Genomic DNA, 20,318 nt, shown 5'->3' on the forward strand with positions numbered 1-20,318 from the left:
GTTCCCACTTGCTAATCTGAGCAGTCTGTTTTTATTTTTAACACAGAAATCACATGAATTCATATACTTAACTTGAAAATAAAAATTAAATCACTTTTTAAAGTTCCAAAGCTACTCAATCAAAAATAATTTCTCTCTTTTGTAGTCATGTGATCTTCAATTAAGATTAGTAGGTATATTATTTTCTAGAAAATGTGAAAAATACATACTGTAATATTTTAAAGTCACTAAATAAAAATTTTAAAATTCCCAATACATGATGCTAGTTTCATAACGTTCCAACATGCCAACTGATGTTCCTGAAGAAAAATCAGCATTACTTACGACACCCAAACTCCACAAAGCTTTCTACAACTGGCACAATTTCCGCACTGGTTAGTCAGCATTAGAGAAAGGTTGGAAGCTAGGAAAGGAAATTATCTTTGTTTCCTGCTATTCAGAATAAATACTTCATTTATTTTTCACCACCACAAAGAGTCTGAAATGGTTCCCCACCGTGGGTATGAGGTTGATAAGTTGAGTTTGGACCCCATAAAAAGAATTGAAAAAGTCACGGAGACAATTTTGCAACTAAATTGCAAAGATGCACATTCAAAAGAATATTATTCTTTGGAGATTCATTCAACTTTTGATTTGCTCAATTATAAGTTTTGTTTTGTTTTGTTTTCTTTGCGGTACGCGCGCCTCTCACTGTTGTGGCCTCTCCCGTTGCAGAGCACAGGCTCCGGATGCGCAGGCTCAGCGGCCATGGCTCACGGGCCCAGCCACTCCGCGGCATGTGGGATCTTCCCGTACCGGGGCACGAACCTGTGTCCCCTTCATCGGCAGGTGGACTCTCAACCACTACGCCACCAGGGAAGCCCCTAAGATATTTTTAAATTGTGTAAAAGTGCCTGTAAGGGATAGGAGAAAGTCTGTAGCCCAACATGAAGTCCTCAGTGTATAGAGAACATTCCTGACAGATCATCATTCAAGGCATGCAAGCCTCCATTCCTCCCAGCACAATCTGAGACCTTGGAAATGGAGGCCCGACCCAGATCTAGCTGCATACTCTCAGCTCCATGAATGGTGAGGCCAGCCATTTGAGTCCTATTTCATGCACAATTTGGTTCTCCATAAAACACCTCCTAACCCTTGCCACACCCAAGCATCTTCTCAAATGGCTTTGTCTTACAGCCCATTCAAAACGCCAGGAAGCCATTACACCTGGCCACATGTTACCCACCAATCAACTTTCTCCAAAAACGAAGAAACATTCCTTTATAAAAGAACCATCTTCGTTTTTCTCTATGGGTACCCTTTTTCAAAATATACACATGTCTAACTTCAACTGTTACCAAATGCTTTATTAAAAAACCCAAGAACATATGAGTTCTTTACTACCTTTTGCTTAAAGCGTCCGAGTCCTTTCTTAGCACTTACTGAAAAGCATTAGCAGTGAGTGTAGGCAAAAGACTTAAGAATCAAAAATATTAAAACAAAGAAGCACCTAAAAGAAGGTAGATAGTGCTAGAACTTTAAGTACGTGGAGAAATCAGAAGAACCAAATTTTTCTATACATAGTCCTTTTTAAAATCAGCAGTCGTTTTGCACATTGCTATAATTTACATTTGTGAATATACTAAGTTAAAATAAAGTAGGTAATATAAGCAGAAATGCTCTTAAAAATGTCTCCTGACCACTCATGTGAGTCTTGGAATGACCACCCTGTCACATGAGTAAATACACAGTCCTTACGAAGGCCCAGAGAGCAAATGAGGGGTGTCTCAGAAAAGAGTCACCAGCCTTAATTTAGCAAGGTACCAGGAACCACCGGGGCAAAGGGGTGGCTATTTTATCAACAGAATATTTCTTTCCCACTTACACGTCCCAACATCTTTTTCTCTTTGCTCTGATTCAAAAGAAGGTAAGATAATCTATTACTGATAACATGGCGTTAATAGGTGATTCACGACCACAAGGCTCGAAAATATGGCCTCCCCACGCTGTAGTGGGGTTCTGATGCCAGGACTCAAACTCACCAGAGTTGACAAGGCTGCTCACACTATAATGTATGCATTTAAAAGGCTAAAGAGAAACTCCTGAGCTTTTCACACGTGCAAGAACGCGAAGGTTTCAATTTACCTGATCGAGGCTTCAGGCCAAACAGAGCTGTGCTGGTGTTGGTAGGAGAGATGGCAGGGGAGTTCTCTCTCATCTGTGGTGTTAGAAGGAAAGGACATTTTTTAAAGAACTGGAGCAGAACTCTGCATGCCTCTCTATGATCAAGGATTATAATAAAACCACGACCTCCTTGCCTTTGCTGCCGTGAGGAAGTCCTGACTAAAAAATGATAATTGATGCATCTTCACATTGCTGATGCTTTAAGGGGCAGAATCGACATAATGTTGTTTTGGGGGAGATCCGTCCAATTGTTTGGGCTCATTATAAAAACAGTTCATAGTTGTGTGATACTGGCAATCCCTTTCTGCTCACGAACAGATGCGTGCATTCAGGTGCAGGCACTGGCACATACAAGCACTCACTCACATCCACCTCACAGAGGGCACATCTGATAAAGAATTTCATAACACAACGAGATGAGAAAACAGGTAACACTGAACAGATGTCTCAGCTATAGGGAAACCACACACTGAATCACTTATAGATAACGAGACATTCTAAATGTTGCCCACATGAGCTATTTTCACTTCGTTTTCTATAAAAATGTTCCCACATTTGGTCTTCAAAATATGTCTTATAAAATGAGTCTTTAATTATGGATAGGGCCGGATCGGGCTATGAGAGCTAATGAGAGACTCCCTCAGAGATTCTGCAATACAATTAACTCATGAATCATCACGGTCTCAGATTGTAGATTTCTGTACAAGATATTCCAATTCAGTCTTCACAAAATACCTCAGCTTTCATTAATCTTCAGGAAACTTACCTCATTGGGAGAATACTCGCTCCCATTACTCTGTAATGTTAGATCATTTTGCACCTTAAGGAAGAAAAGAAATGCATGGTATGTTCCATCAGATTATAAAATTAGTGAGGCAAGAACTGAGTTTTTCTAACTTCCATCATATCCCTGGCACACAGGGACACAATGAATAATATGCTGAATTAATTAATTAGTAGTTAAGTAGGCCATACTTACATTTTCTAAAAACATGCAACTATATCCACAGAAAAATAACACTGAAATATCACACAAACTAAGAAAAGGGATTTCCCAGAGCAAAGCGCTCAGCCCAAAGTACCTGTGAACTTCAGCTTTCCTTGCTAGGTTACCAAGCAACCTGCAGGCTCCCACCTGCTGGGAGCATAAGGGTTTTTATAAATGGTCCAAGGCAGTAGTTCCCAAATACACAGAATCTCACTGGGAGCTTTTTAATAAATATACCTACCCGGACCTAGGAAAATCCTGCACTGTCAATTCAACATCAGTTTGCTTTGTCAACCACTGGGGAACTCGATAGTTTATTTTACCCAGATCTGCCTTCTTTATAAGGTAATCAAGAACCCCACAGAGGGAATTCCCTAGCAGTCCAGTGGTTAGGACTCCACGATTTCACTACTGAAGGCCCGGATTTGATCCCTGGTCGTGGAACGAAGATCCCATAAGCCGCGTGGCACAGCCAAAAAAAAAAAGCATTGATCCAAAAAAATTTGGTGACAGCTAATATAAACATCTTCATACATGTCACCAAACTAGTATAAATTTCAGATGTCTGTTCCTATTCCTATTGTTGAGGAGCGCTATTAAAAAATATTCCCAACTGTGACAAATCCAAGGGAATAACATATTTTTAGAAAAAACAGTCATTCATTTCCCTACTCAATTAAATGTCTGAACTGCTAACAGGTAACCTGCAGGTTTGATTCTCTCTGTAAGAAACTCATTCCTCTAATTTTCCCTGTTGTCCCCACAGCATCCTTCCCTATTGGATATTACTTATGTATGAGAGTATAATTTGCAATTCTTCCTGAATGGTTTCCACTGCTACCCAAACTTGATGTGGACAGTCATCTAAAGTGTGTTAAAAGTCAGATAATGTGATGTGCTGACAATTACAAACCTTTTCATAATCTTGGCCTCACTTATCTAACTGGGCACCAGCCTATCCCTCAGTGTTTCTGTCCGGTTCATGCTCTGTGCTGATTCAACCATGGCCAAGCTGCCTCCTGGGAGCGATCCAAATCCTAGCTGCCCCCCAAATCTAGGATTATTTCCCTTTCCTTAACCTCTTATCCTTTCCCCAGTCTCACAGAGCACCTAAAACACTCAGGATTATGAACTCTCATATTCTTCTCTAAGTTTTCTCAATGTCTAAGCCTTCTTTCCTCCACAATTTTTAAAATGCCTTGAAAGTGAGGGCAGGGCTTCCCTGGTGGCGCAGTGGTAGAGAGTCCGCCTGCCGATGCAGGGGACATGGGTTCGTGCCCTGGTCCGGGAAGATCCCACATGCCGCGGAGCGGCTGGGCCCGTGAGCCATGGCCGCTGAGCCTGCGCGTCCGGAGCCTGTGCTCTGCAACGGGAGAGGCCACAACAGTGAGAGGCCCGCGTATCACACACACACAAAAAAAGTGAGGGCAACTTCATCTTCTTCCTATCCCAGTCTTCGACACCCCAAACAAGGCTGAATCCAGCACACGGACTCAACAAATACTGGCTAACTGATTCAAGACTATTGTAAAGATACTGCTTTCTTCCTGAATAAGATGGAAGAGAGAACATAAAAATCACCAAACCATAAAGGAGGGTCCCACTTAAGTCCCACATAACCATCAGCACTGGCCTTGCTAATCTACCACTTTCTTTTCCTCCTCCTTGTGACTTCTTTTTTCCACCAGAGCCAGCAATTCCTCTCCCTTTTTAAAATCATGTGGACAGAGAATTGCCCAAAGAAGGAAGACAATGTGTAAGAATTCCTTACACTGAACGTGACTCCTCATTCAACCAAAAAGGGGGAAAAAAACTATTAACATTGTAAATCAGACACGGAATGGAGATCTTTTTTCCTAGAGGCTTGGTGTCTGCCTGATACTCCTGAAATCATGCACACAGGAGGGCATCTATTCTACTGGAATCAAAAGTGGGTCTGCAGCAGGATTCTAACATGGTCTCCAAGTACCTCTTCACTGACTGACTGTTAATTGCAAGGGGAAAATAGAATACTTAGATGGTGGAGAAATCAGATTCTACCTCGATTGGGTAATCAAATTAATGTCACCAGTGGAAGCACAGATGTACACAATGTGCCTCCAAATGTGGTACCTGAGAAGGACACCGCACCACCTGCGCAGCATCCCAAACGAGAATGCAGGGACTCAATCTAATCATGAAGAAACATGAGGGACTTCTGTCCCACAAAATAAGGGGCAGTTCATTTTACAAAAAGAGGAGCACTATATTCTTCAAAATTTTAAGGTCATAAAAAATCAAAGAAAGGTTATGGAAATGTTCCAGAATAAAGCAAACTATATAGTTACCTGACAGTTATTGCCTCTAGACTGGATCCTACACTGAAGAGGAAAAAGTGCAATGAAAGACATCATTAGATCAACCTAAATATTTGGAATATGGATAGCAGAGTAGATGAAGATATCTTATCACTGTAAATTTAGGAAGCTGATAACTGAAATGGGGTTATATAGGATAAAATCCCTATTCTTAGGAAAGGTACACCGAAATGTTTAGAGAAAAGGACTATGATACACAAAACTTTTCCTCCAATTTTCAGAAAAAGAACTATGTGTGTGGAGGAAGAGAGAGATACTGCAAATGTGTTAAAATGTTACTCACAGGTAAATCGGGGTGCAAGGTTATAATTTTTTACAACCTTTTGTAGACTCTTGTAATTTTTTAATAAACCTTTTATAAATTTTAAATTATTTCCAAATAAAAAGCTAAAACTAAAAGTGAGTCTGTACAGAATCAAAAGCAGCATGTCGCTAAAGAAGAGCCTGTGGAAATGGGCCCAGGGCAGCCTTCACGTAAGAGGCTTCCTGATGTCCCACTACTGGGTCATTCAGTGATGCCTCCACCTGGGGAAGAGGGAGTGCATTGATTCTAAGGACCACACTGATGACAATCACAGAGCAGAGTAACAGTAACAGCTAAGTCAGGTGTCCTGGGTTACAAGATTGATCCCAATTTATAGAAAATAAAGGTGAAGTTAGAAAGGTAGCCCACAGGAGCTCACAGTTAGCAAGTCTTTGAGATAGGGCCAAAACTTAATGTAATTCCAAGTCACTACACTCAACTATGAAGCCACGCTCTCTGGGAACATGGGTTTTTCGATTACAGTTCTTTTCCTCATTTAACACAGAGACTTAGCTAGTTAAGAGTGTGAAACTGCTTTACTATGGTACGTGTCCAGACACCTCAGGGGACATAAATTGGTTGTACTGAAATTAGCCATCCTAAGCCTATTCAGTAAGAAGGGATAAAACAGGTCGTATGTAAACAATGTTTTACTCCCATGTCGCTGACTCAAGCCTATCTCTCTAGGCCTGCTTCTTCGGGACCTTCCAGGCTCATCTCTAGTTAATTATGTCAAATCTGCTTTCTTTACAGACACCCAAATTTCACCGTCTGTAGCTGCCTGACCTACCTTTACTCTGTCCCCAAACCCCACCCTCCACCAGTTTCTCTTTGCTAGAGTCACTTAATCCTCCTAGGCATATCCCAAATCACTCATTCTTGTCTCTCAAGTCTTTCCTAGTTTATGTTCATCTGTGGCTGGTAAAACTTGCATCAGATGGTCCTACCTCCAGTTTTTTTTTTTTTTTTGCGGTACGCGGGCCTCTCACTGTTGTGGCCTCTCCTGTTGTGGAGCACAGGCTCCGGACGCGCAGGCTCAGCGGCCATGGCTCACGGGCCCAGCCGCTCCACGGCATGTGGGATCCTCCCGGACCGGGGCACGAACCCGTGTCCCCTGCATCGGCAGGTGGACTCTCAACCACTGCGCCACCAGGGAAGCCCCTACCTCCAGTTTTTGACAGAGGAGGTTTCCGTGTGGGTCTTAGCTGCCAGGGCCTGACTTAAGACCGACCGCCTGACATAAAAAATTTAGAGAACTTAATGGAAACAGCCAACTCTCATCTTTAAGGGGAGGTGAGTGTAACAGATAAGCAGGAAAACTAAAGAAGCCAGAACTATAAAAAAATTGAAAACTAGACCTTGAATAAATTTGAATATTGATCTCACTAATGAATGTTCCACCCCACGATAAATCTCGATAAAATATGGTGGCCACTCTTCTGTGGCAGAGTATTGCACCAGAGCTCTGGTGAATCCAAGAGCAGCCTTACCTCACATTCTGGAGACGTCTCCAACTGTATCTGACCACTGTAGGAATTAGAGGGAAAAAATGATACAAAGTGGAATTTAAAGCAAAAATATTTCAATGTAAAAAGGTAAAATACATTGTTATAAAAAGGTCAACATACTTTAGTGCAGAGTCTTGTAATTCTAAGTCTTCTGCTGAGTCCACAGGGTAAAAGTTTACAACACTTCTCTCTGTAATATCTGTGCTTAATCTAAAGAGTAAGGGGAAAAAAGTGTTACCAAATGTATTAAACTTCTAATAAATTCTACTGCTTTTAGTCATATATTTAAAAGTTATGTCTATTGTTAAGATTTAATAATGAAAGGTTTATGGTAGAAATTTCAAACTACATGGTATTTCCCCGCCATGTGCCAAATACAATATAATGTAGTTTTAATATAATTTTCCATATGCTTTGGTATCAAAATCCAACTTGTTTGAAATATACTAGTAATTTCTGATAAGGTCATAATATTCATAGGTAGCACACACTAAATTTTATTCTAGATATTTATTAGTTTACAGAAGCAAGTTGTTCTATACTATACTATACACGTACTATATTATGGTATATGTACCAAGGGCATTTGTTTTAACAGGAAGATCTCTTTGATAGACCCTAATACTCTCGATTTAAAAACTAAGAATTTATAAGCAATTTGATATGCATTTTAAATTCTGAAATTGTCTTACAGTTTCTGAATTTCTGTGTTTTTAAGAGCTGAACTTTTTTTTTAAGATCTATAAAATAAGGAATTTCTATGTCATATACAAGTCATAAAGCTATTTTAAAAAGTAGGAATAAGTTCATATTACACATGCCCATTGAAAATGGTATCAAACCAACAGTCAGAAATCCTCAAGAAACCAACACAAAAGCAAAACAGGATAGCAATATTCAACTCAATTTTTTGATGCTAAGGTTGTGTGAAAGATAAAGCTCTAAAATTTAATCCTGTAATCAGCGGCTTGACTAACACAAAGAAATCTGGATCTAGGAAATACGAGATAAAGGAAAACCTTAATATGTACATAAACTTTTTATTACTATTATTCAAAAGCAGCTAGAAATAAGTGACCTCTTGAAGTGCGCTCTCTCTTTATCAGGACAAAAACAGGACTCTTTCTTTATCCCTATTACACTGGCACAAAGACACGTTATTATCAAGTTAGGATTGTCGTATTATAATATCTATTTCAGGATGTACAACAAGATCTGCAGCCGCCAAATTAGTGGATTATTGTAGGGAGGAAATTAAATCCCCATAAAGTCTTGCAACGTAAATAATTTTAAAATAGCAATCCATAAAGACGCAAGTCAGCTATCCCTTGGAAGGGTACTCAAGGCTGTTTTCTTCCACGCCCACCGTGCTGACTTGCTTGACATCCTTGGCGACTCTTTGCCTCAGACCTTTCCAAGCTGGAGGGTAATCTGCAGATCCTCAGTTCATCCCACTTCTCAGGAAAGATGATGCAACTGAGGTCCGGAGCGGGGAGCCACACCTTCCAGGTCACCCCGATCTTACACTTGGTTCCAGTCCCACATTCCCTGGCCGCTGCCATTTCCATCAAACAAGGCTGCTCTTTTTCAATCTGGGGCTCACATCGTAATCTCGAATTTGTAAGAAAAGTTTATTGGAAAAGTAATACGAAATGTAGAAATATGAAAACAATATAAAGTTTGAGCCCAAGTGGGGCCTTCTCTCTGTCACACCGTGTCTTCTAGGCTCTGTCCTGGACTTACATTCCCTTCCCATTGATATGCTTGCCCTTGGGAACCTCATCCCCTTACACTACTTCTGTTATAGCAGCACCTTATTGAAAGTAACTTTTAAACCTAAGTCTCGAAGCCCCAGACCTAAACGTCTAGCCGCTGAATGGACGTTGTCACATTGCCACCTTGGATTTTACTCAGCAGGTCCTAAACTGACCCCAACATCCTCCTCCTAAAAACCTGCCGTTCCCCTTGGTTCCCCATCTCGGATGGAGACATGAGGGGTCAGGGCTAAAACACCTTGGACTGTTTGTTCCCTCCCACCCTCACCATCCACTTCAAACAATCACCAGAGGACTACCACCGTACCTACCACTGTGTATCTACAATATTTAAAAGTATAAAGAAAAGTAGTAATTTAGAAATACCCACAGAAAAAAATCCATCTTAATATATTTCTTTCTAGTTTTAATTTTTCCCAAGCTTCTTATACAACTGGGACCTAATTCTATTTATATCGTTGGGATCAAACTTTATGCATTTTTTATTCTATTTATATCATTGTGATCAAACTTTATGCTTTTTTTATACTCTTTAAAGTTAACATTATATAATGAGCAATCTAAGATATAGTGGAAAGTTTAAAAAACATTTTATTAGTCACATATTCCGTCTTAATAATGACCAAAATTTAAGTATCTCCAAATTGTTAGATCATTTCCTTTTTTGCAAATATTTTGCTATTAAAAGTGCCTCTCCCCTCACAATTGCTGTTCACATCTCCTTGTCCCTTAGGATATTTTTTAGAATTAATTCAAAAGTTTTATATCTATTTTTAGACTATGGCTACAAACTACAAGGATGTCTTCTGGAGTGGTTCTGCCTGTTTACCTTTCCACCAGCAGTTCATTTATTATTTCAAATCTTCACAACACTAAAAGATAAGTACTTATAGCCCGTCTTATAGATGAGAAAACTGGGGTACAGAGAAGTTATATAACTTACCCAGATTCACTGGTATTAGAGCTGGGTTTGCAACCAGTATCTGGTTGATTAAGGTATGTTCTTCTCCATCAATGTTATTTCCACATTCCTTATCATTTCTCTCTCTCTCTCTCCCTCTCTCTCTCTCTCTTTTAGGATGTGAAACTCAGCTCACTGGCACTGCGGGATTCTCACTGGCACTCTGGGATTCACTCATCACCCTGTTCATAAATTCCCAGAATGCGGTGTGATTTCCACGCTCACCATATTATCAATACAAGACCACATTATCTTCATGTTTAAATTCCCAGGATCCCTGAATAGTTTACCAGGGATAAGCTTCGGATCTATTTCTCTATTAGTACGGTAGTTATTACCTGATACCAGGTATGCTGCTTTACTGAAAAATATTTTGTCTGTGGGAATTCCGTTATCCTCAGCTAAGAAACCAAAAAATATACCTATATATAAAGTGCTTATTATTGATAAAGACTAATTCAATTCAAAAATTATCTCGTCACCCAAATCTTTAGAAATACATGATTTAGTTAACATATATTTGGCACCATCAGAAATAAATATGGTAGTTCTTGATAAACCAAGTCTTTCCTTTTTGGAAACTCTCTTATATTTCTCTATTCCAGGGGTTTAAACTTCAAGCTATATAAAATATGCAATTTGACCGTATTTCTGTTGTCTAAGAATTATAAAAAAATTGCCCTATGAATTCCACGAAGGGCGAATGAATTTCATGAAGGGATGGAAAAGCGCGGAACTGCTCTCAGTCCCTCCAGAAGTTTGACTCTTACTTACGGATCTCGGGAAAACAGGCAGTTAAAATGACTTTTCTTTGTTAGTGGTTAGTGCTAAGCCCATGCTGTGTGTATAAATATCTTAGAAACTGAGATAATGTACTCAATAAATTAGTGTACATTACTGACACCTGAAACCTGGGCCAAGGAAAGACACACATACCTGTTGGGATCTTGCAGCAAATCCACTGCTTCTCTCAGCTGTTCAATCATTGCTATATTCATGTCCTGGTCTTTGGATGAACTTATTCTGCAACATGAAACCAAGCTTTAGACTGAAAATGATCACTAGAACATGAATAGCACCTAGGTTCTTAAGAACAAACTTATAAACATCCATCTGACACCGCAAAAATGATTTTTGACAAACTCAACATTTTAGCGAGGATGTGTCAGTACCCTGCGGGGTGGGCTGCCAGAGTGTAGCAGAAAGAGCTGCTGGGTGGGAGGAGCCAGCTAGGCTGTAAGGCAGCTCACACGAAGTCTCAGTGCCCGTGGGCAGTGCTCACCTGTAAAATCAGGGCAATGGACTGGCTGGGTAGTTCTCACGCTGTACTTTCCTGAGCCTGAGGGGTATCCACAGGGGTGCTCAGCTACGGCGGGTCCGCACTACTTCCAATTCCAGTTCAACCAGCCTGGCTCAGTTTTTATTGCTTTCATACAATATGGGACTTCAGTGTGGGATTCTGGTTCCCAGGCCAGGCTCGTTAAGCAGCAAAATCACCTAATGGTGCTTAAAAAAATATGCCGGGTCTGATACTCCTAAGTCGATCTGTCTGGGGCTTGGACATTTTCTTAATCAGATGATACTGATTTTACAGGCAGGGTTGGGAACAATAGATATAAGCTTGAGAATGGGGTTTCCAAAGCTTTACACAGTTTAAAAACTCTTTCCCTATAAAATCCTTTTCCCTATAATTCTATGATCAAGCTAGTTCTCCTCGGCATCACAGAAATACATCCAACAAATAGCTGGTTATACTGGACAGTGATTTGAAAGGAACTCTGCAATATTTTTCAAGGCCAAGAGAGATCTGCTCACGGTTACTGCTTTCCATTGCAGAATATAAGCCAATGTCTTTCTGTAAGTGGAGAAACTTTTAAACAATGGAGTAAATTCTCACTAAGGGGAAAACCCTCATGAGGTTTAATGGACGGTCCAGGCCTACACGCCAGATCATGGAAAACAAAATCCTGGGAACCAAAAACCTACCCTCTGCCATATGGTCCAAACTCAATCCCCCTGAGTGGCAAACCAGTAAAGTGGTTTACCGTCTTGTTAGATGGAGCACTCACGCCCTCCTGTGTAAATCTTTATATGCGATAGAGTAGAAGCGCTGTCCATCTGGTACGAGATCCCAGCCCTCTGTAACCCTGGGGCAAGATAATCAATCTCCCTGTGCCTCAGTTTTGTCATCGGTGAAGTGAGGGATAACAATAGGACTTACAGGATGGTTGTAAAGAGGAAATGAGTTACTACCTGTGAAGTATTTAGGACACTGCCTGGCACGTGGTACTTAATAACTGTTACCTATTACAATTATCAGACTTAAGACCAAGACATTGAGGTCTATGGTTTTCTCAGATCTTGAACTTGAAGACTCTGGGGAAAGAAGTGGGAACAGGACCACGTATCACTTTAGGTCCAGTTGTCGGTTTGTTCAGAGAAAGGAAAGTAAGCTAGAATCTCTAGTCTAGAAATTCTATCTAATTTCCTGAATCACATTCTACCCACAGCCTCAAATCAGATAAAACTCAAGGCCAAGGAACAGGTATGACCTGGCACGGTATGGCCCCAATACTATGACAGTAAGCATAAGATAGAGGAAAACTTGCAACTTCTGAGCAATATCGTTGAGTAAGGTATCAGCTTGCTCAAAGAAAAGCGGACCAAAATTCTCTCAGGACAAGGCTGCCATTCTGCCTTCAACATGAACTTTACAGGACGGTGGCTCGTCACCAGCCTTCGGTACTCACATCCCCCCGGATGGCCAGTGTGCGTCCTCTTCTATCCGTAACAGTTCTTCACAGGTCTCAGTCCTTTCCTGTGGACAGAACACATGGGTCTTCTGAGAGCCACTGGCTGTAACAGTCAACAGTCTAAACCCGCCCTCATCCATATTCACAACAGCCGAAAGGTGGAAACAACCCAAGTGTCCGTGAATGGATGAATGGAGAAAACGTGGTCTATACGTACAATGGAATATCATTCAGCCTTAAAAAGGACGGAAATTCTAACACATGTTACAACGTAGATGAACCCTGAGGACATTATGCTAAGTGAAATAAGTGAGTCACAGGAAGAAAAATACTGTATGATTCCACTTACATGAGGCTCCTAGAATAGTCAAATTCATAAAGACAGAAAGAAGAATGGTAGTTGCCAGAGGAGAGGGGGGAGGGGATTGGGAAGTTATGGTTTAATGGCGAAAGAGTGTCAGTTTTACAAGATGAAAGAGTTTTGGAGATGGAGTACACAACATCGTTTTGGTTACACAACAATGTGAATATACTTACCATTGAACTGTATACTTAAAAAATGGCTAAGATGGTAAGTTTTTATGCTGTATGTATTTTGCCACAATTAAAAATAAAATAAAATTTTAAAAGAGAAGAAAAGAAAACCTGGCCGAGGACTACAATACCTGTTAACTTAGAAAAGAGTCAGAAATGCAAAGCTTAACTCCATTCGTGATTGCCCTCTTAGCACCTCCTGATGCTGACAGATACCTCAGCTGGGCTTGTCAGTCACATGAGAATGTACATTCTGATGTTGGTGAGAGAAGCAGTGTGTGTGTGTGTGTGTGTGTGTGTGTGTGTGCGCGCGCGCGCGCGTGTGTGTGTGTGCGCGTGTGCGCACCCGTGCACATGCACACTGTTAACAAAAAAGGAAGTATTAACGACAGAAAAATGCCTCAAATTGCATCTAATAGTTTTCACATGTACAACGTGCAGATTTCACTGAAATGCACCCCCCTCTTAATAGCCCAAAGAAACACTGTGGTGGGAGGATTTAGAAAGGCGTGTCCCACTGCTGGAACTCCCATGCGAGTCTTTCCATCTTGATCTCTGACACAGAGAAATGCTGCTTTAACTCAGCTGACAGCTAAAACGGAAGCCATCCCCGAAGGGGCAAACATTCCCCTAGCAAGGAAGGAACAACAGGCAAAAGGACTGTTTTCTGTGTCAAAGTCCTGACACTTCATTAACGAACGCAGGCCCAGCCAATTCTCCAGATGTGTCACAGAAAATAAGTCTTCTTCTGAGGAGGTATCCAGCTGCATGATGTCAACCTCTGGCTTGAAAAAGACTCAGACTTTTTCTATACAGATTATACTTTTAGTGCATTGTAAAATCAATATATAAATTACTGTGCCTCCACCCAAATGCCAGTGAAATTCATGGGTGAAAATACACTACGAGAAACAGCCAAGAAAACATGTTCTTATCTCTTCCTGTTGGGTTTCAACTATAGGAGCCATGGGTATTTCCTTCTAATTTTCAGTTTCATAATAAAAAGTAGCCAACAGTAGAAAATGCACTTTTTTTCAGTATGCAAAACAGAGGTATCCTGGGTTTCTTTTGCTAAGTTAGATGGTGACATAGTGGATGCACATTATTCATGGATTCTGTATTTATAGAAAATCTATGTGTCACCCCAAAACCAATACTCGTGGTGCTTTTGCAGACACACGCAGAGGTGGTGAAAACCTGGAGTTGCCAACCCCAAAATGCACTTCCCAGCTGAGGCTGAACAAGGTAGCCAGCGACCTGCTTTCTTGTTTCAGCTCTCGGACTGTAAAAAAGTGTCCTTTTCAGAGCCTGTTTAGTATCACATTTTCACAGTTTTGTGCCTTTCGTTGGTGCTTTTGCTGTTTAAAATGCCCCCTAGCATAGTACTGAAGTGCTGTCTTATCCTAAGCACAAGAAGGCTATGATATGTTACTGTACCTTACAGAGAAAACACCTGCGTTAGGTAAGCTTCCTTCCCGCATGAGTTACGGGGCTGCTGGCCGCAAGTTCAGTGTTAATGCACTAACAGTACATATTAAATAGGGTGTCTTGAGACAGAAATACACATAAAACCAGGTTATGTACTCACCAGTTGACAAAAATGTGTGACCAGAGGCTCGTAGGAACCTAACCCTGTATCTCCCGTGGGAGCAACAGTTCAGGATTGGATAATTCAGTGTTTGAGGAAACTAGCAAATAGAACTGCTGTGAATAAGGATCCACTGTAGTTACGAAAGCACAAGATGCTTACTCAGTGGAGAGAAAACAGGACTGTATAAAACACAGAACTCTTGATCGTCGAGGACTGAGTAGTTCAGCACACTGGCTAGCAGTCAAACACACTCTCACAGACGTTCAAAGTGATGCAAGTCAAGGGTAAAATGGGCCTGAATTGAAGCGTACAGCTTTTAGTTGTAGATTTATGTTTTATTTTATTGGTAGCGTGCTTCTCCACTTGCCAACAGAAGCCTCTCGTAGGAGTGGGCGCTCAGGAAACATTTGCTGTAGATTTCTACAACCCATTGGCTCCCCTAAGATTCTACACCACAGGACCCACGCTGCAGAGCAGCCATTCCCACGGAGCCCTGTGCATCCTGAAATCGCTAAATCTAGAAGAATCTGCTTTTTTGAAAGAACATGTTTTATTTTACTAATCACTTTAATTGCTTTCCTTCAAGGCTTCCATCTTTACTTTAGACCCTCAACTTCAGATAAACTCTTCATAAAAGAAAGACAAAAGCCCAATTTTCCATGTTTTGCTGACAGACTTGTCTCAGAGCTGACAGACAGGCATCAAATCTGGGAGAGCCTTGTGAGAACCACTGGCTGGAGAGTCACAGAATGAGGTTTTTACTTTCGGAAAATGTCTGGCAGCAGCAGGGGCGGGACGCTGGGTGCTCAGCTGGGGTAGGAGGGACTCATGCTGTCCTAAGAATAAGCAATGATAAAGGCTCCACTGAAGTCATGTCAGTGGGGGTGGAGGACAGAGAGGAGGCGGTGGGTGTGAGATATTTTGAAACAAGAACTGATGGATTTATGATGGATTAAATATACAGAATAAAGAATTAGGTTTTCTACAGATGTATGTCGTATGAGAGGTTCATTATTTTTGTCTTGAGTACACCAGAGTCTCCTACAGTGTACGATTCAGCTGTTTTCCTCCCATTTCCCTTGAAGGTGATGCCCAGAGACGTTCGTTGAGACAGAGCCCAGCCATCCTAACACCATCCTCAGGAAATAAGAACCAGCACCTAGAGACCCCGGGCCTGACTTTAACACAGTAACTCAGAGACCACTGTCTCTCACAAGCCACAAGGAACCTGAATTTCACCGAAAGGATTATCTTCGTGATCCTTGGGTGCCACGACCTGAACCAAAAGGACTGGCAGAAACGTACCAAGGCACCTAATTGTGTCACAAAGTGGAACCTTAACTACCAGGTTTATAAAGGGCTAGTTTTTCTCTTGTTTCTGCCGCTCCTATGATGATGGTTTGCCTGACAATTTAATGACTTCATCTAACATTTCAATACCTCAGCGCCACTACACCTGCTTATGAATGTGTCCTCAGAGTGACCCTTCTAAAAAGGGAAGACATTCATTTCCAGATTTTAAAAGTCTCCATTTTTCTTCTTTTACTATGAATATACTCCCAAGAAAAACTAACGTACCTAGAATATGTTGAAAAACATGTGAAACTTTGTTTTACCTTTTTTACTGGATGGTCATGGTAATTCTGATAACTTATACAATGCACTGACTACCAGAGAGCTGAGTCATTTCTGAATACAAAAGAAAATCAACCATATACACAGACAAATAGAGAGGTACGGATGAAAGGGACACGCTCCTAATATCGGCAAATAAACACGTCGGACTTTGAGAAGATGTTATAAAGGCCCAAGGAAGGTGGTAGCAAGCTGACATTTAAGGTTATGGATTGGTAACCTTGAACATAAATTCTAAGGCGCCAAACAGAAGTAAATAAGTTAACAAATTATTATCCTCCACTTGCCTTAATATAGTTTATAAATTCCGAATGGAGAATGTCTGTTCCATGGGAAAATCGGTCTCTTTCTTCTCCTGAGTTCTCATTGTCACTCACAAGGGAAGGCGCTGGTTGAAATTCCTGATGAAATTCTCCTATTAGGAAAATAGAGAGAGAGATAGAAAGCTTGATTTCATAAACAGATAAGCAAAACATAGATGACTGTAAAATACATCACCTAGTTTTTCAATCTTCTCCCTGACCTCTTCTGGAGGTATACGAATGACCCAAGTTTTCTCCTTCCAAAAGGATGTGAGGAAAAGGTGAAAAATGGAGGAAGAAGAGGAAGAAAAGTAAAAGAAATGGAAAACCCCAAATCAAATGAACTTAAAAGTCAAGGCCCCTATATGGCTTAGTTCCTTATGAAAGAAATGAAATTTCCTCTTATTTTTTTTAAGGAACAGAGAATAGAAAGTATAAAAGAGGGCTTTTTGTGCTCTCAGCAACGTGTGACAAGTAAGTATTTCAAACTCAAAATTCCGTAGTTACCGAACAACTACTAAATGGCAGGTAAAATACCAAACATTTGGCGGATTTAAAAAATTAGTGAATGGGACTTCCCTGGTGGTGCAGTGGTTAAGAATCCGCCTGCTAATGCAGGGGACATGGGTTCAAGCCCTGGTCCGGGAAGATCCCACATGCCGCGGAGCAACTAAGCCCATGCGCCACAACTACTGAGCCTGTGGTCTAGAGCCCATGAGCCACAACTACTGAGCCCGCGTGCCACAACTACTGAAGCCTGCATGCCTAGAGCCATGCTCCACAACAAGAGAAGCCACCGCAATGAGAAGCCTGTGCACCGCAATGAAGAGTAGCCCTCGCTCGCCGCAACTAGAGAAAAGCCTGCATGCGGCAACGAAGACCCAACGCGGCCATAAATAAATAAATAAATACATTTGTTTTTTTAAAATAATTAGTGAACAACTGCAAGGAAGAGTGTGGGAAAGGACTAAAATAAGGATCCAAAATCATAACAACAAAAGAAGTGGCTATGATGAGAGCCACATGGAGGGGAAAGCACAGAGCTCATCCACCAGGTCTGTGTTCTAGATGGTGCAGGAGAGATGAAAGGAGGAAAAGCAGATCTCTTCTCTCTGATCTGGACACTGGGAAAGAAACAAGTAGGACCACACCACCTTCAAGGACTCCTAGCCAGCAAAAAATACCCACTTCTAGAACAGAGGGGAGAAAAACTGGTGACAAATGATATAATTCTTTTATTTTAAAATATTTGCCTAAAACACTACCTCTTATACTGCATATATTGTTACAAAGCTTATCTAAATTACTAAAGTGGCAGTCATATTTTTGCATAATGTATACAGTTATAGTTGGGGACAATGTATGGTTCCAATCATCATCTCAGATAAACAAATGCTAACCTTAAAAACCTGAGCATAATAAGTGAAAGCAAACACTAGAGTGTGAGTTGGTTTAAACCGTTCTCCCGTCACTAGGGAGGGCAAGGCAAACTATTAGGGAGATAATCTGCATATTAATCTAGTTCTATACTATCCACACGTCATCAAACAGTCTCTGCTGCCACAAATGTAATCATTACATTTTACAATTTACTTAAAAGTCACTGAATAAACAGAAGCAGTCAAATTACTGTCATAATGTAATCGAATGAGGGCTACTCACCAAGGTATGAAGTGTATTACCAGGATTTTAAAGTAGGCAAGACGTAGAGTGTTTACTGATCATCTGGTGATTATCAAAGAATCACAGGCTTTTAGAGCTACCCAAAACGTTACAAATCACCTCATCTAATCATCTCATTTACAGGTGAGAGAATTAAGGTCAACTGACTTGTTCAAAGTCAAGTAGATTCCTGGGCACACATCCCAACGACATTTCCCACCCTTGCATGTAGTTAGACGTGACCCCTGGGCCTGTGAAAGGCCCAGCCCACGCTTTCCACGTGGCTGGTAAAGTTCTGTTTCTCTAACTGGGAGCTGGACCCTTTGACTGGGATTCCTGGAGCGAACCTCCATGCTCGTTCCCCTTTAGCTCGAAACAGATGGACTTGGAAACACAAATTAATATAAATTAAAGATGGCAGAATCACCAGATAAAAGGAACTTGGGCTCTTGAAGCACTGCGTGGAGGAGAGTTGCCGGGAGTCACAACTCCCCTTTGGACTTACTTTGCATTGTGTTAAGTCAATGAAATTTGCGGATTTTATGTGTTACAATAGCTAGAGTTGTCTTAAACAGTATATCTACACATCAATGTTTTTTTCCAATAATGGATTTAAAGAATCTTAAATAAATCTTCACAATGAGAATAGCCCTACTATTACTAGCTACGTGACCACTGGCAAGTTAGTTAAACTGAGACTCACCTATAGAATGGAGATGATTAGAGTATTCATGTCAGAGTTTTGAATTTTAAATGAGATGACCTTCACAGATTAGCACAGTGCCTGGGGCATATGAAATGCTCAATAAACATTAACTATTACGGTTGCCATGTTTCCGCATATTTTAAACATAGCATTTGAAACTTAAAAACAAGCTTTTTCTCCCCATCCTTCATTCTCAGACCTTTAACTGGACTAAGGCGATGGCAGGAGTCCTCCTTGATCTGTTGCTCTTCTTCCATGATATTTGACATTGGCACGTTGAGGCTAACGGTGTCTTCATCAGAAGGCTGAAAAGAAACAGGACACTGCCTCATTCAAGGGAGAAGTGTTATCAATATAGATAAAGAGAATGCTACGTGATTTAAAAAAATATATACTGTGATTCTCACAAACATAATATGGAGTAAAAGACACCAAAGGACAATACCAACTTATATAAGTTCAAACATGGGCATAAATAATCCATGGGGTTTGAAGTCAGGATAGCGGCTGCTCTTAGGTCAGGGGCGTGGGCGCATGACGGGGGCTTTGTGGGTGGCTGGTAAAGTTCTGTTTCTCTAACTGGGAGCTGGTAATGAGTGCGTTCACTTTGTCAAAATACGTCAAGCTAACACTCATGTACTTCTCTGTACATATGTTTCGAGCTGAAATTTTTTCAGGTACCTGATGATATTTTCAAACCTAAGAGCCACAGTCAGGGCACTGAGAAGGACTGAGTAACACCTGAGAGAACAAAGAAATAACTGGAAATACACTACCATACCAGCCCTAAGTCTAATCGATCGCTTCAATAGTAATGATGCTCTGAGATCTGACAACACAAATTTACCGAAACTATATCAAGGCTTCATGTGGCCAGTCCCAGAAAGCAGGCAGTCAGCCTCTGGGACAACATCTCATTTGTTTACAGTGCATCTTACACGCAACATCAAGCTTCAGTTTCTTTCCCTGTTTAGGCTGAGGAAGCTGCTTTAAATATATAAGAAGCTGCTTTAAATAGATAATATATAGTACTTAAAAGGAACAGGGGTTCTGTGCAGTTTTCAAAATAATGCTTCGAT

At 40.9% G+C, this 20,318-nt stretch overlaps 1 protein-coding gene across 12 annotated transcripts in view; it reads right to left on the minus strand.

The window, feature by feature from the left end:
* The window catches only part of LRCH1 (leucine rich repeats and calponin homology domain containing 1), a 189,680-nt gene that overhangs the window by 34,991 nt on the left and 134,371 nt on the right, over positions 1 to 20,318 (minus strand). For 10 of the 12 annotated variants that reach the window (XR_012327673.1, XR_012327674.1, XM_073795200.1 and 7 more), the window contains 8 exons: positions 19,439 to 19,544; positions 16,857 to 16,984; positions 12,807 to 12,874; positions 10,993 to 11,079; positions 7,441 to 7,530; positions 7,303 to 7,339; positions 2,930 to 2,983; positions 2,125 to 2,197 (listed from right to left, as the gene is read on the minus strand). Coding sequence is in view for 9 of the 12 variants with exons in the window: in XM_073795200.1 (XP_073651301.1) it covers positions 2,125 to 2,197; positions 2,930 to 2,983; positions 7,303 to 7,339; positions 7,441 to 7,530; positions 10,993 to 11,079; positions 12,807 to 12,874; positions 16,857 to 16,984; positions 19,439 to 19,544 (643 nt within the window). In the remaining 3 variants the exon portion in view is untranslated. Of the gene's footprint in view, positions 1 to 2,124; positions 2,198 to 2,929; positions 5,512 to 7,298; positions 7,340 to 7,440; positions 7,531 to 8,686; positions 8,932 to 10,992; positions 11,080 to 12,806; positions 12,875 to 16,856; positions 16,985 to 19,438; positions 19,545 to 20,318 lie in introns of those variants that run through there. The other 2 variants (XM_073795204.1, XR_012327675.1) reach the window with 2 other exon arrangements.

The sequence above is a fragment of the Tursiops truncatus genome, chromosome 18 (assembly GCF_011762595.2).
Source record: "Tursiops truncatus isolate mTurTru1 chromosome 18, mTurTru1.mat.Y, whole genome shotgun sequence".
NCBI lineage: Eukaryota > Metazoa > Chordata > Mammalia > Artiodactyla > Delphinidae > Tursiops > Tursiops truncatus.